This window comes from Diabrotica undecimpunctata, chromosome 2 (genome assembly GCF_040954645.1).
Source record: "Diabrotica undecimpunctata isolate CICGRU chromosome 2, icDiaUnde3, whole genome shotgun sequence".
NCBI lineage: Eukaryota > Metazoa > Arthropoda > Insecta > Coleoptera > Chrysomelidae > Diabrotica > Diabrotica undecimpunctata.
The window spans coordinates 14,329,457-14,346,637 of record NC_092804.1 but is presented as its reverse complement, the minus strand read 5'-3'; the positions used below and the strand labels follow the sequence as shown (position 1 = coordinate 14,346,637).

Sequence of the window (17,181 nt, the reverse complement as noted above, 5' to 3'; positions counted from 1 at the left end):
CTATGGTCGCTACCTACATCTGCTGAGTTGAGGCATCTTACGTCGATTTTATTTTCTATGGATCTATATCTCTGTTGGTTATAACATAATCTATCATAGATCTTTGTCCACGGGTGTTATTAAATGTATATTTATGTTGGTCTTTGTAGTCAAAAAATGCGTTGTTTATTTTTATTTCGTTATTCGTGCAGAAGTTTATCATCAGTTCTCCATTTTCGTTTTTAACATCCTCGTTATGTTTTTGCTTAATTCAATCTTAACAACAAACCGATAAACGTACGATGTAACATACTGTACTAAATTTAGGGCACTACAGAGGTAATTTTCTATGAAGATTATCGTATAAAACATAATATGTCACATAGTTATTAAAAAAAATTACACATTCGGTGGGGTGAGAACAATTTCGGGGAACTACAGAGGTAATTTTCAATGAACGTTATGATATATGGCGCATAAGATATTAAAAAAAAATTACATTTTCGTTCGGGTGAGGCCCATAGCGATATATTTCAAGTTTCATGTTTCTTTTTTTTTTAAATTTACAGAGAAATTATTTTTTTATTAATAGAAAAGGTATATAAAGTTTCAATGTTAACAATAAAAAATTACAGAGTCTGTGCTGTACTTTCATATGGCCTGACAGGCCTCACCCGTCCGCTGGAGGGTTATAGACAAATCACATGCTATGATTTATATGTCGGGTGTTCTAAGTTAAAGTTGATTTCATGTAATCGAATAACTATCTTTTAATAAAGTCATCCCAGGAACGCAACTCAAAAATATTGGCCATATCATTTTAAAGTCGTCTACTTTAAAATGTATAATGTATTTTGAGAACCGAAGTAGAAATCGAAACATCAAAATAAGCTTATTTTAAAGTAAAATTGTAGCTTATTCCCATAAAAAATAGTAAATTGTCCTCTTTACTTTTTTTTATGTCCAATATTTTCTTTGTAGTTCTCTCTAGTTTGAGTTTTGACTTTATTGTGATACCTTTTTTGTTTGGTTTTTGGATTAAATAGTTTGTGATTGGATTAAAGGCTTAAAGCCTTTAAGACTGTAAAGGTCCCGTTTTAAATTCATTCTTTTTCTCTTTTGTCCAATTTTCGGCTGCGTCTAATTATAGCGTTGTACATTTTTTCCACTTCTATTTCATTTGTTTTTTGTCATGGTGTTGATATCTTTACCATATATAAACCGATCCTGCTTCTACTCCTTGCTAGACTTCGCTAAAGTCTGGCAAGTATTAAATGAAATTAGTCATCCGAAATCACGCGTCGTAAGTGGTGAAATGTATCCGAAATCACGTGCCCATAATGAATTCTAGGAAATTTTAAATTCTATCATTGGTGGCGAGTAAAAAAATATGTTTCCTTGCTGATCACTTTACATTGTAACAATAGAATATTATATTTCTGCTTGTAATAATAAAAATAATAAATTCGATGGAATTCCCGAATGCGAAAATGTTTTAGATTATATTGATATATTTGATATTCGTTTGTAATACTCCATTTAACGTTTTTTATAAAAATATTGCTTTTAATTATGTGTTCTTAATATGTCATACGTTAATGAAAAATTAAATTCTCCGCTAGTGACACGCTTCTTGGTGAAACTCATAGGGACAGCTAAATTATTAGATAAGACATCACGCGTATGACTCATTTCATTATTTCTTTGCTGGAGTAGTATAATTTGGTTTTCTCACTTGTCTTATCTTCCATGTATAAGTGCTACAATTACTGGGATGTTTTTTATTTCCTGTTTCCTCTTTCCAGTCCGGTACTTGTACCAATCTGTTATCAGCTGTCATATCCTCCAAATTGGCAGCCTACCATAGCATGTTAAATAGATTAATAGAAATTCCGATCAATGTCAAAAACAACTTTGAAATAGAATTAAACATCATTAAGCAAATAGCAGTAAACAATGGGTACAACGTACAAATAATAAATAGAATTTTAATTCAAAAACTACATAAGAAAGCCCTGAAATTAGTATTTCCACCGCCAGAGAAAAAAACCAGTACCTTCTGCTCGATTACATATACATGCAAGATATCAAAAAAAATAGCCAAAGACATAAAAAATAAAAGAATAACACCAACTTTTTGAATAACAATAACTTAAGTGCCAAAAGAAAAAGCACTTACACAGTGATGTATACAAACTTAAATGTGGCGACTGTCCAAAAACTTACATTGGTCAGACTGGTTGAACTTTTGACAAACGGATAGCAGAGCACAAAAGGGCTTTCAATAATAGAAAAACAGATTCTACATATGCACTTCACCTTTTAGATCATAATCATTCTTTTAATGATGAATTTCAAATTCTTCACGTTCAAAATAAAGGCCTTAAGCTATATGTGTTAGAATCTATGAAAATTAACAAACAAATAAATACAGACATAATTCTGAATCACCAACTTGAGACAAATAGTTCTCCCCTCCTGAACTTATTTAGTTAAAGACTATAAAGTGTTAGATGCATACAGATGCAAACAGCTGTAGTGATAATAATTTATAAAAAAAATTGTGGTATAAAAAAAATGTTGAAAACGAACGTTTTCAGTGTTTTATTGTTAGATAACCTAAAAACAACTTGTTGGTTATACATATTCCCATAATTTTTTAAAATAATAACTTTTCCTGAAAACGATTTCCGAAGTGGAAACCGAAACTTCAAATATTATTTAGAAATGTAATTTCCATTACAATTAGAATGCCAAAAAGAACAAAAGAAGATGCCTTGTACACCTTTTTGAACTTTCGCGTAGTAGTGTTATTTAGTCAAAACACTAAGAAAGAAATTATTTTTATAAACAGTTTTAATAAAATTGACTTTTTTATGGAAAGTTTTCTTAATGATTCACTTGTAACATGAGTAGAAAATAAATATATCGCCTTAAAAACTGTTTTGTGATTAGTCATGACTTATTCATGTTTTAACCTAATATTTAATATATTTTCTAATAATTCTACATTATTTATTTATGCAAAAATGCAAATAATACGTTATTGTCTGATAATAATAAATGCTTATGTTTTTGTCATAATTTGCTTAATCACGATCGGAAAACATATTTTACTGTTCTTATCGTTATGAATTATGGCCAATTTACTATGTATCCCAAGTAGTTTATTCCAGTTTTTTACTTTGCCTCATTATTTTTAACGATATCTACAGTTAGTTGCCATACAAAGTTGTTCTACTGGAACAAGTATTTATTCAACATAATATCTCTTAGTATATTGTTAGAAATCGAACGATACTCCCTTCGAAAATGACCGATAGCGCGGTTTTTAGCACAACTGATAATCCCCAACGCAATGTGGTCAACCATAGAGACACTAATACCTCGGTCTATCTGTGAAAAAATCATCGATTTCACGTAAAAATCTTCAGATTTTTGAAGCTTCAAAAAGGTATACTATAATAGGGATATCTGATGACAAATCTTTAAAGACGTACAGCTGGAAATCAAATGCAGAATGAGAGAATACAGTTATTAGGGGCCAAATTGACTTCATTTTAATAAAAAATCGATTTAGAAATTGCATTAAATCAGCTAAAACTTATCCAGTACTGAGATCGGGTCTGATCACAATCCCATATTAGCTGTAACCCATTTTAAATTAAGAAAGGTGATCAAAAATAAGTTTCGCAAAATATTGATATAACCCAACTACAAGACGAGAAAGTTAAGGAAGCGGTTCAAAGACAACTGAGCGAAAATTTAGTTTGAGAAAATATTGGTGAGAATGTCGATGAGGACTTAAAAAATGATAACAAAAGAAATCTGTGAAAGGAATTTAAAAGGCAGCTCGAACCTAAAAAAGAAGGCTTGGATGCCAGAAAACATATTGGATTTAATGGAGCACCGACGACCAGCAAAAAACGATAAACTTTATAAAAGTATACAAATAGAAATTTGACATAAAATACGAGAAGCAAAGAGTCGACATCTAGCAAAACAGTGTCCTGAAATTGAAGAACATGCAAATAGGTATGACACATTTAACATGAAAATATATATTTATATATATATATATATATATATATATATATATATATATGTGTGTATATACACTCATGGACAAAAATATCGAATATTTTGGAATTTTCAAATTTTTTTTTTCAAAATAAATTCTGGTCAATCAAGTCGTTTATTGTAAAATAAAGTTTATTTTAACAATGCTTAATGAACAATTTTAAGTTTTTATGCGGAGAAAATTGTGAAAAAAATAAATGTTTAATATTAGGTAAATAAGGTTATTTTACTCTAAACTTAAATGATAATTTAAATTGCTTAAATAAGTGGTTTAAACTGAAAGAAGTGCATGATCAGTAACGAGTATTCCCCCCTCTAGCTCTTATTACTGCTTGCATCTTTTTCAGCATGCTTGCAAGTAAATTTTGGACATATCCTTGGGAAATTACATTCCATTCATCCTGTGCAGCAAGCCGAAGCTGCTCTTTCGTATTTGTAACGGGATTTCTTTGTCGTATGCTACGTTTTAGGTGGTCCCACATGTGCTCTATTGGATTTAAATCTGGGCTAGACGGTGGCCAGAATTTGGACCTCATCAAGATAATTACTCACTATAGCAGCGGCATGTGGTCGAGCATTATCGTGCATTAACGTGAATATTTCATATCCAATGTAACCAACATGACAAAACATGATCTTGCAAGATGTTTTAAACGTAAGAATCACCAGTCATCCGTCCAATCACTTTCACAAGTGCGGTACGTATCTCCCAACAACCTTCCCAAAGAATTATGCCATCAACTCCAAAACTAACGGTCTGAGCAAGACTGCAACTGGCGAATCGTTCTCCAAGTCTTCTGTAGACGTAGTTTTGACCGTTAGACTTCCATAATAGGATTCTGGTCTCATCAGTGAAAAGAACGTTTTTCCAGTTGTCGATATTCCACTAAATATGTGTTCTTGCAAATTCCAAACGACGAGCTTTATAATTTTGGAGAAGACGTGGAACTTTGGCGGGGCGTCTGGGCTTTAAATTTGCTTCTTTTCATCTTCGTCTACCTGTTTGTGAACTCACATTAACTTGTCTAACATTTAATAGCTTATTTCTGAGGTGCATCGATGCCATGAACGATTTCGTGTAGAATTAAGAACCAAAAAACGGTCATCAATTGCGGTTGTGCATCTTGGGCGTCCTTGACCAGGCCTTCGTACAAAATTTCCTGTTTCGCGGTACCTTTTTAGAGCATTTGAAACTATAGATTCAGTTCTGCTGAGACGTCGTGCGATACCTTTTTGTGTATATCCCTCCTCGTACAAAATTACAATATGTGATACTTAGACTTCATCGCAGTGCCGAATTAGTGGGATACTTGTTTTAAACTTAGCTAAATCAAAACAATATTTAATTAAACTTAATTAATTAAACTAAAAATAACCGAATTAGTATGATTTTTCCTTTCCATGAAGAAGGATTTTTATGATAAAATGTACGAATGACCCTAACCACTGAATACCTAAACGTCAAAATAAACATCAAAATAATTCAAACCAGTTGAGTACATCAGCCTACTATATGAGTATTATCAGAAATCGACAATTATTTTAAAATAATAGTTACTACAAAAAAAATTGGAAAATTCCAAAATATTCGATATTTTTGTCCATGAGTGTATATATATATTTGGAAGAAACTAGAAGATGGTGATTATAAAAAAAAAGTATTATTAAATTCACTGCGACCATTTTCAGTACTAGAAATCGTGTACATAATTTAGATTATTCTTCTCGATACACCATGTATATTACTATCTTTCCCATAAATAGAATGATCAAAACATTATTGTTGGAATTCACCTGCTTAATAGTCATAGGCTGTTCTAGTTGGTCAATATAAAAAACACATTAAAAATAAAAAGGTTGCTTGTGCAAAATGTGCAGGAAATATGTTTGGGAATTAACACTTTCACTGCCATGAGAAGCATAACGTGATGCACGGGTAATATGACTTTACAACCGCGAGAATCAAATATCGATTCTCACGCATCACAAATTATAAAAGCTGCGAGAATCAGTTGTAGCCTCGCATATCAATGTATCCAATGTAACCAATGTTTGATTCTCACAGCCTGAAAAGTGGGTTACTGATAAAAACTGTATACTCAAGTCAAACTATTATTTAACGAAAACTATCACTTCCATATATTGTTATTTTAATAATAAATTAACAAAAACTTTATTTTGTACATTTGTTTATTTTAAAAAAACTCTAAACAATAATGCTTATTACATTGCCTACAAAGATATCTTAACGAGTTTTCAATTGAGCCTTTTTCATCCAGTTTTATAGTGTATTTTTATGTATGAGAGAGCAATAAAACAATAAATTATGTATGCAAATCCCTAAACTGTTGATACGGGTGACTCAATGAAAAACAAATATTTGTCAACAAGTTTACAGAAGTATATAGGAAAACAATTTTAAATTGAGTATGAACACCAGGTATAAAGGTTGGAGCAGAATAGAATACAATAGTTGTGAGATTTACTAATCCCTAAATAAGGTTGCCAGTGTCGGAGTGATGGAGGTTAACAGGTACTAATGAATTTGCAAGAAATGTAAGATGTTTATTTTATTGGTTATATATAACCAATAAAAGTTTAATAAGTACCTACCTATTTGCAAAATAAAGTTTAATTCTTTAGATAAAATAAAACGTTTTATTTTATCTGAAATGAGTGCATTCCACGAAGTAAGGGTTTCAACAATCAAACATTTAACTCTTTAATTCCAGGAATCTACGACAGTAATTGACTAGATAATTACCTTCTAAACTTATTCCACAGAAAATGTGATAGTGGGTTTTTCCATTTTGTAGGAAGGTCCAAGTGGCGTATTCAAAATTCTTAACAGTTCACTAAAAGTAGGTACTTCAGTTGCAAGGTGCAGTTTATTAACTTTTGAATCAACTCGTACCGGTGACTACCATGAAGACATGAACGCTGATGTCTTTCAAGAATGGTTCGAACAAATGATAGATCTTCTTCCTAAGAACTGTGTAATAGTAATGGATAATGCAAGTTATCACTCCAGACTTATAGAAGGACTGCCCACAACCAAGTGGTTAAAAAAAGACTTGCAGAATTGGCTGAGTTCAAAAAATATTACGTACCATACCGGATCTATAAGAAAGGAACTTTATTCGTTGTGTGCCCTTCATAAAGAAAAATTTAAAAAATACGAAATTGATGAAATTGCCAAAAATCGTGGAATGACAGTACTTAGATCCCCACCATATCATTGTGAATTAAACCCGATTGAACTGGTATGGGCACAGATAAAGAGTGAAGTTTCAAGAAAAAATACCACTTTTAAAATTCATGATGTTAAACAGTTGTTTTTGGAGGCCGTAAATAATGTAAAACCTGAAAACTGGGAAAAGGCAGTAAATCACACTATTAAAGAAGAGGAAAAAATGTGGAAGCTGGACAATATTACTGATAAAATGATCGAGCCAGTTATTATAAATCTTGTTCTAAACAGTCAGTTCTAATATAGTATGTGATAAAAGAGGTCACTTTTGTTTACATACACATAACACTTTATAACACTGAAATAATTCATTTATTTTTTACAATTATTCAAAGTAATTTTTCAATTAATCTTGAGCACGCCCATGGAGTGGTCGGAGGTACCAGTTAAAATTATGCTAATTACTCTCTCGTTCATAAAAATAAACTATAGCAATAGTTTCATAACAAACAACACACCGACGATTACTGGAACCTACGTGTTGCAACAAATGACTCCTTAGGATTACGGTTTTGTTGAATGGACTTTACTAGGCTTACTTCGAGGTTGTCTTTGAATTTTGTTATAGTCGTTTTCTCATTTGACACTTCTTGGTGTAAAATATAGGAATTTACTAACGTAGTACCCACAAGCAGTTCAATTGCAAACTTTCTATACCACTTTACTCCCTTTCTCAATAAGATGGTGTATGTTTTCATTTGGTCAGACAGATCGATGTATGTTTTATGTTTATTCTAGTCAGTTACAACTTTTGGTTTTGGCTGTCTTCTGTGAGTTCGGCAGTGTGTATTTAGAGTATAAACATCGAGTTTGTCTTTCATTTTTGAATCACTACTCCTGTATTACTTTCAGCTGCAACTGTTTGTCCTTTTTGTAATTTTGTACCAATTATATGTTTGGGATTTAATTTTGGATTGGTTCTCAGAGTTTCAACTAAATGAGTGTTTCTGTTCCGTAATTTATGGGCTAGAGAAATACTGGTGTAATAATTATCTATGAGATTGTACCTTAATCCAGTAGGTTATTAGGCAAAGTCAGTATGGGAATGGGCATATAATTGTAATAAACGATATTAGATAACAAGACCGCATAACCCATATGGACTTGTTTTTGTGTGAATCGGCATATGTTGCACAAGGCTGTAATAAACGATATCAGTCAACAAGGTCGCGTGAATCATATGGCGATTCTCATCTCTAACTAACGTAAATTACCGTTTTTTTAAAAAAAAAAGCGTGTACATATATGCTTAGTTCTTAATTTTGTGCGTATATAGAGGAAAAAATATTTACGACTGGAAGGACCCTCTTTTTTTGACTATGGTGGCAGTCTAAGTGTTAAAGGTTCAAACAGAATAGCTGCATGACATACAGATTGACCTTTAAGCGGAACTTAAAATGTGTTCATATTACAGTAAAACCTCGATATAACGGACCTCTATTTAACGGACTTCGGATATAACGGACAAAAAATCCGGTCAAATATAAGACAAAATAAAAACGTACTATTAATATTATACATGCTTAACCCGTCCCATACCACTGTATTTTACAAAGAATTTCAGCAAAATCCAGCATAAGAGTCATTTCTAATAGTAATATGTATATATTTTTTTGCTGAAAAATAAATTTGTTAGAGAAACATAAAAAATACACACATGAGATATAAATTTGCACATTTGTAGGCAAGAGACAGAAAGTGAGATTATCACATATCATTAGGGGATTCCCTGATATAATAACACGTAGGTTTTTATGATTATATGGTTGTTGCTAAACTAATACATTTAGTGTACACCAGTAAGACAAACGGAAAACAATCAATCTAAAAATCAATCAAAAACTAGATATTATACAAAAGTTGGAGTCTGAAACGTCTGTGTCTCATATATGTGATCAATATGGCATAAAAAAGCAAACTGTTTCGGACATAAAAAAAAACAAAAACAAAGTAAATAAATTTGCATTCATGTGTGATGTAGGAGAGAACAGCAATCTCAGAAAACGAATGAAATTGGCTCGTAAAACTTCACTGGAAGAAGCAATCTTAAAATGGTACGGCCAACAACTTTCTAGAGGGTCCCAGTCCGGGTAGTCGAATTGAAATCTGATGCAATTAAATTAGCAAATCATATGGACATACCATTCAGAGCAAGTGATGGATGGCTCTAGCGCTTTCGCAAAAAGCACGGAATCATGAATAAAAGAATTTACGGCAAAGCTTCAACTGCCCCAAAAGAAGAAATAGAACCTTTTACTTAAAAATTAATAGAACATTATAAGTAACGAAATGCTATTAGAATCTTAGATTTACAATATGTACTGACGAAACTGGTTTGTTATGGCGTACTTTGCCTGAAAGCACACAAGCCTCCAAATATGAAAAATCTAATTCTGGAAGAAAAATCAGCAAGAAGAAGATCTCGGCTTTGTGCTAACGCCGATGGATCGCATAGATTGACTCCTGTAATGGTTGGCAAATCTCGTAAACCTAGCAACTTTAGCTGTATGTTTTTGTCAAAACATACAACATTGCTTATTCAACAAATGGATCAGGGAATAATTTTGGCAACCAAACGAATATATCGCAGAAAGTTTTTAGAGGATGTAATAGTTGTATTGATCGATGGAAATAATGTAGAAGATACAAGAGGGCAGCGTACCTTGCAAATTACAATTTAAAGTCAACAATTTTTAATTTTGCTGCAGCATGGGAGGACGTGAAAGAGCAAACAATGAAACATGGTTGGAAGGATTTGTTTGATGGCCTAGATGCATACACAGATTTAGAAGGGTTGGAAGTTACTGATTTCTGTAGGACAATACATAATAATGCCGGAGAACATATAGCTGAGGAAGGTATAACACCATGACTGAAAGTGAAATAGCAGATGAAGTTATGAACCTAAAAAATGAGGATAGAAGTGATGATACCGAAGAAGGTGACAAAACAAGACTACTAAAAATGAAGTTATCAGAGGTAAGATCGCATCTCGACGATCTAATAACAGTTATTGATTATTCATCAGATAAAGAACTTCAACTGTGTTCTACGCATTTTCGTAATTTTAGAGAGTTGATCATAAAAAAACAGCAAACATCGAAAGTGCAAACGAAACCTGGTTTCTTTTTCAAAACTGGATTACCGACAGCAAGCGCGTCGATATCAACAGCAACGTCACTTCACGGCGAATGTCCGAATTCAATTAAATAGAATTTTGTTTGTATTTTGAATTTTTTATATACATCTAAATACATACATATTTAAAAAAAAAGTTTTTTCGATTTATTTTAAACATATTTTTATATAACGGACTTTCGGCTTTAACGGACACCCCGTCCCCCCAACTAGTCCGTTATATCGAGGTTTTACTGTACTTAGATTTACCCACTTGTAAATGCAGTAATAGTTTCATCAATTTATATAACAATATCTTCTATTAACATTACCTTGTATAATTTTTAGGCTTACCAACATGTCGAGGGACAATATGATATGTTCCAAATGTGGAGATGGTTTTGAACCTGAAGAAAAAATCGTTAATTCTACTGGACAGTTGTGGCATCAGCATTGTTTTGTGTAAGTATATTTCATTCTTTTGTTTTTAGGCGTCGAAAATGAGAAAAAAAGAACAAATATCTAAAACATAAAAACCCGCTTGTATGCGGATGATCTAGTTGTCTATATCAATGGAAAAACACCACAATTATGTCCTCGAACCACAACTGAAAATTTGATCGATAAACACTGTTTTTCAGTTTTAAAAACTACTATAATACTATTTTCCAAGGAAAAACTAGCTATTACCCCTAATATTTTCCTTTACAACAAGAAAATTGTAGCATTTTTTCTACTCGTATAAAGTTTTAATTTGCGTCTTATAAATCTTTGAAATAGAAATATTAGATGGCTGTCCAGCATATATTTCCATATGATTTGTGTAGAAGGTTCTAGCATCAACGGTGGCACTTTTATACCATACTTTTTGGGCTTGTTCGGTATGTACATTCGAAAAGCGAAAAGCATTTCATCCAAAGTAACGTACTCACAAATGAAAATGAAATTGCGCTGGACAGGTCACGTAGGCTGATATATGACAACAGGTGGACACGGAGAATTCTAGAATGGAGACCAAAGACGACAACAAGAAGCATGGGAAGACCTCAAAAAAGATGGGTAGATGACATAAGAGCAGTGGCAGGCAAATAGTGGATTAGATTGGCGCAAGATAGAGAACGATGGAAGCAATTGGGAGAGACCTACATTCAGGAGTGGATGGAAAATGGTTGACAAAGAGACGTACTCACATATAGAATAATAACTTATACAATTCTGAACAAATGTGTCAAATATCTCTTCTTATGTGAACCAATTTATCTGTTCGCTTCCTTTCATCCCTAGTATTTTTATCGTCAAAGCGAATAACTCTGCCATAGTCGCAATAAATATTTCGCTTCCTAATCCATCTCGTGCCCAAAATTCTTTAACATTTCTTCGAGATCCATAATCTAGTCCTGCCAAATAAAGCAAACAACGCCGAAATTGATGTATCTTTGACAACCCGTTTATCTTTGAAATTTATAGAAATAGATCTAGCATAAAGATTCGTATAGTGTACCACAGAATCAACGATATTACTAAATAAAAGGTTCCATCATTAAATCGGAGTACTTGCATTTCTTCCAATACCAATAGTGCCTGGTAAATGTTGAACAATATTTTCTTTTCTAGTACACACTGCTCTAGAAGGTGTATGTTTCAGCCATTTAGTTCCATCTTTACCATAGTAATATAATCACCTGTGACCTTCTGTAGCATTCCTGTATTCCTGGTGCTGTTGTGTAGCCTCTGCCGTCTCTTGCTCAGAATCAGTTCCATGGTTACTGAATATCTCTATGTCCTCATCAGACATAGACTTATCAGAATCATAAATCTCTTCGTCAATCTGAACTTCATCATATAGAGCTTGCAGATGCTGTGTTTACCTTTCATTGGCATCCATATCACTAAAAAAAATTTATAAGTATCCTGAACTTGTTATAATATTACACTTAGCTACCTGAGAGCAATAATTGAATTACTTATAAAATACAGAAAATTATACCAGAGTCCAATAATCACTTGTAAAATACAAAAACTATGACCCATTACATATTATAAGATATATCCTCGTTTATTAGCCTAAACTACCCTTATATAAGTACTCTGGGAATTACCACAACAAATACTTGTTTTTATTCCTATTTACTAACGTTCGAACGTGACTTTAATCCACAGCCGATAGATGGAACTACATATTTCTAAAAGTTACATGACCACACGAAGGTGGCCTATTAGGACAAAATGATCTATCTTTTAAAACTAAACGCTTTTATTTTTGTAAAATATTTAGATAAAATACTTTTTTTTTGGTGCCTGAAAGGTACTGAAAAAAAAACAGATAAGTATATTATTTATTTTTGTAAGAAATAACCTTTTGCACATTAACCTCGTTCTGATAGACCACCGTCGTGTATCGGAGTGATAAACACAATTTTTAACTTTTTTTTTGTCTATTACTAGCGGACCAACTCGACATCGAGTTTTGATGTAAGTTTTGCTGATATTTAAGAGGGGCGGAGTCTAACGATCCATCGTTTCCGTCGCCTGGTGTAAATGTTCCAAAAATCCTAAAAATAAACTGTATCGACGCCAATTTTTTTAAATTGAAAATCGATACAGTAGTTTGTTAGGATTTTCAGGAAGATTTACATTAGGAAACGGAAACAATATGATTGTTAGACTCCGCCCCTCTTAAATAAAAAACGGAAGTAAAACCGGAAGTAACTTTTTTTTGCATATTTTAGATTGTAAATTGCCACGTTTAAGAAAAAGAAGTCGGTTTGAGAACTCTAACTAACTAACTAAATTTATATTTAAATATTATTTAAATTTAAAAAATACAGAAAACAGTATGATGCTCCGCGCTAGTCTACACGACCGCCTACTGTTCCACTTTTTTGAGAATACGCCACAATTTTACTTTATAATAAGTTTATTTTTTATTTATTTAAAATAAACCTAATTTAAAGTAAAATTGTGGCTTATTCCCAACAAAATTAATAATATATTTCTAACTAATAAATTAAAAACAAAGTAATGCTTACCTCATTATTTAATTCTTCAAGTATTAAACTCAAAACGTAGTCTAAATCTCTAAATATCAATCACAACACCTCACACACGCTGCACTTGTTGGAAACAGAATACTTTCTAACTAAATATAAAAATAAAAAAATACCAACTCATCAGATAGTGTAAAACAGACCCCATAAATTAAAATCGGAGACAGGAGGATCCCGAATTTTGAGTGGTCATTATCGTTATTCCTTAAGTGGAAACACTTGTTGGTGCATTCCAGCATTCGAGAATTGACGCGTTGTTGCATTGTGTATAATATTGAATTCCTATACTTTACTATAGGAAAAATTCATTTTATGGCCGCCATTTTTAAACCGGTTCGAATTTTTTAAATTTTAAACCTTAGGGGGAATATACTCAACAATCTGTTTAATTATTCGAAAAAATTATTCTCCTATCTATCACCGTTTAGGAGGAGTATTGCGCACAAGAAAAGGGCTTAGCCTTTTAGTATATAAGATATCAGAAATAAATTTGATAATTTTTCAGGTGCGCCCAGTGCTTCCGTCAGTTTGCAGATGGCGTCTTTTACGAATTTGATGGTCGCAAATACTGTGAGCATGACTTCCAAGTGCTTTTTGCACCATGCTGCAACCAATGTGGCGAGTTTATAATTGGACGGGTAAGTTCTTAATCAATAATTTTTTTGAAAGATAAAAAAAATATTAATAAAATCTCATACTTTTTTTAGGTTATCAAAGCCATGAATGCCAGCTGGCACCCAAAATGCTTCAAGTGCGAAATGTGCTCCTTGGAGCTGGCTGATACGGGTTTCATCAAAAATGGAGGCAGAGCCCTATGTCACGAGTGCAATGCCAAGGTTAAGGCTGGAGCATTAGGCAAATATATATGCAATAAGTGCCAGTAAGTATTTTGAATAGAAATCACAATTAAAAGGTATCTGGGAGACAAATTTAAATGCAAGAAATATATTATAACTTTGATTTTTATTGACTAATACTTAGTTGTGAATATTTAACATTTTTTAAAGAAACACTTAAGTTGCCCTTGCTCCTTTTAATCGGTTAATTCACTTTACTAATATAAATAGATAATAGTGGAAACATTTTTTCTATAGTCATCACCAACAAGCGACAACTACGTTATTTAATATCTTTAGATATTTTAAAAGTGATATAATATTCAGTAAAATTGGAGAATGCATGATCGTTTTAAAAAAATGTGTCTACTAACCCTTGATCTAAAGGGTATTTTTTAGATGTATAGAAATGTAATCACATTTTGTGTATAACACTTTTTTAACTGTCGGCCATTTTGACAGCTGTCAAGTAATTTATGTTAAGTTTGGTTTGGCATTTCAGCATGAATACACTTAATGCCTGAACAACGCTTCCAAATTGTACAAATTTATTTTGAAAATTGACAATTACGTCCATTTTGTGCTCAACGTAATAGTCCATCAGAACAAGTAATTCGATTAGCCATGGAACGTTTTTGCATCACATTTACTCTAAGAAAGACTACAAAAATCATATTTAAATTATAATGCCAAGAGATTATCTTTCGAATAAAGTCAATTTATAAAAATCATCTTTGATTTATTCCATTTGAAAGTTCTATACCTCTAAAAAAACACCCTTTATAACTGGGGTAAATATAGAGTACTCAATATTTGCTGCGTTATAAAATGTGCCTACTGTCTGTTCATTTCTTGGACTTTTAAACCTGGACATTTTCTTCATCATAAAGTTGCACTGTATGATTATTATCATAAAATAAAAATCCAATTTTTTTATTTACTTTTAGTGCTATTATCGATGATCAACCCTTGAAGTTTAGAGGTGAGGTGTACCATGCATACCACTTCAATTGTTCTGCATGTGGTGTTGAACTGGACAGCAGTGCTAGAGAGGTAAGATTACGTCAATGTTAAAAATAAAACATTCATAGCACTTCAACTCAAGAGCTATTTAATCATAATGTGTAAAGTAAATAGGAAAGTTAGAGCTCAGAGATGAAACTCGGTTCATCTGTTTGTACATTTTTAGGTTAGAAACAGATCTGGATTTGCTAAGAACGAAATGAACGAGCTGTATTGCTTGAGATGCCACGATAAGATGGGTATTCCAATCTGTGGAGCCTGTAGAAGACCTATAGAAGAACGTGTCGTTACTGCTCTTGGAAAACATTGGCATGTTGAGGTATAACTGAATATTATGAATGAAGTTATTTTTAAGCCTATTATTATTTTCTATTTGTAGCATTTTGTTTGTGCTAAATGCGAGAAACCGTTCTTTGGTCATCGTCATTATGAGAAGAAAGGTTTGGCTTATTGTGAAACTCACTACCATCAACTTTTTGGGAATCTATGCCATGTATGTAATCAAGTTATCGCTGGAGATGGTAAGTAAATTCGCATTAAAAATTGTGGTTTTTATCATCAATATTTATTTAAAATTATATTAATAACTTAAGAATAAAACAAGGAATTTTAAACTCAGATGTTGCAGCATAAGATCAATCCAAAGATTGTGTGATAAAAATTGGAGCAGTATCCAATAAAATCAGTAAAAACTATAAAAGCTATATGATTTAATGTGATTTCTCTGTGATTTATTGAATTTATCATGGATCATGTTTATTAATTCATAAAACTTAATAAACAAATATAGTATTCATAAATCTTCATGATTTATGAAAATATCACAGAACAAGCAAGACAAATGTTGATATCTGTTTGGATTCCATAATGATCTTGAAACTAGTGAGGACTGTTTTATTGTAGTAGTGCAGGGATCAACAAAAAATGGTGCAAATAAGTTTTGCAAATACATGACTTAAAAAATTCAGCAAGCAGTGATACAAGGTTGTGTTCTGTGGCCGCTGTTCTTTAATTTATACTTATAAAATGATTTAATTTTGGTAGCTGTCAGGTATGAACTATCATAAAGTTACAAATAGCCAGTAGTTGAAGCCAACATCCAAGAAAACTTATCATCACTATCACACAAAAGAAAAATAAAGAATTTTTAATGATATTACTACTAAATAATTTGATTTATACATTTTACCAGTCATTATTGTAACTTGAATAATTTTATTTAATAGATTCATCTCTGAATTCCCATTGGGATCTTGAGTTATGCTGTAAGGCAACAACAATATCGAATTCTGGTTTATTATCATTAATATCAGGTTTGGATTTATTTTATAAGAATGGTTTTGACCACCATTTATTACCTACAACTTTTTTGTATTGACCCTTATCCATAGAATGTAAAAAATGTTACAATGTTTTAACCACTTGTTTGCTTGCTCCCTCAATTTTTGGTACTTGTATGGCATAAGATTACGAGCTCTATCTTAAGATATATCAATGAATTTTGCTTCAGTTAGTGATTTATATACAATGTATTATTTTTCGTTCATCGTTAATTATTTTCCATTTAAAAATGGGATTATTTTTCATAGTGCTAAATAGCAATGGCAGCGTTGGCATTTTTGTTTTATGCTCAATACAGATAACTCCATGTTGCCATTCTTATACAAAATATAGTTTTATTATTATATTTAATTATATTATATATATTATATTAATAATATAATTTATTATATTTAATTAGTAATTTTACAAAAATTACTAATTTTTACACCTGTTTTGTTGACATAAAATTTGTTTTGCGATAATTTTTGTGAAACATTTACACTTTTATATTCCATAACACTTTATT

The 17,181-nt window shown here is 31.9% G+C and overlaps 1 protein-coding gene across 3 annotated transcripts in view; it reads left to right on the top strand.

Annotated features, from left to right (window-relative positions):
- stck (LIM zinc finger domain containing stck) overlaps positions 1–17,181 on the top strand; it is a 45,918-nt gene that overhangs the window by 17,583 nt on the left and 11,154 nt on the right. For all 3 annotated transcript variants that reach the window (XM_072522319.1, XM_072522318.1, XM_072522317.1), the window contains 6 exons: positions 10,775–10,888; positions 13,979–14,111; positions 14,181–14,353; positions 15,257–15,362; positions 15,499–15,651; positions 15,712–15,853. In XM_072522319.1, coding sequence (XP_072378420.1) covers positions 10,785–10,888; positions 13,979–14,111; positions 14,181–14,353; positions 15,257–15,362; positions 15,499–15,651; positions 15,712–15,853 — 811 coding nt within the window. In that variant the 5' untranslated portion in view covers positions 10,775–10,784. The remainder of the gene's footprint in view (positions 1–10,774; positions 10,889–13,978; positions 14,112–14,180; positions 14,354–15,256; positions 15,363–15,498; positions 15,652–15,711; positions 15,854–17,181) is intronic.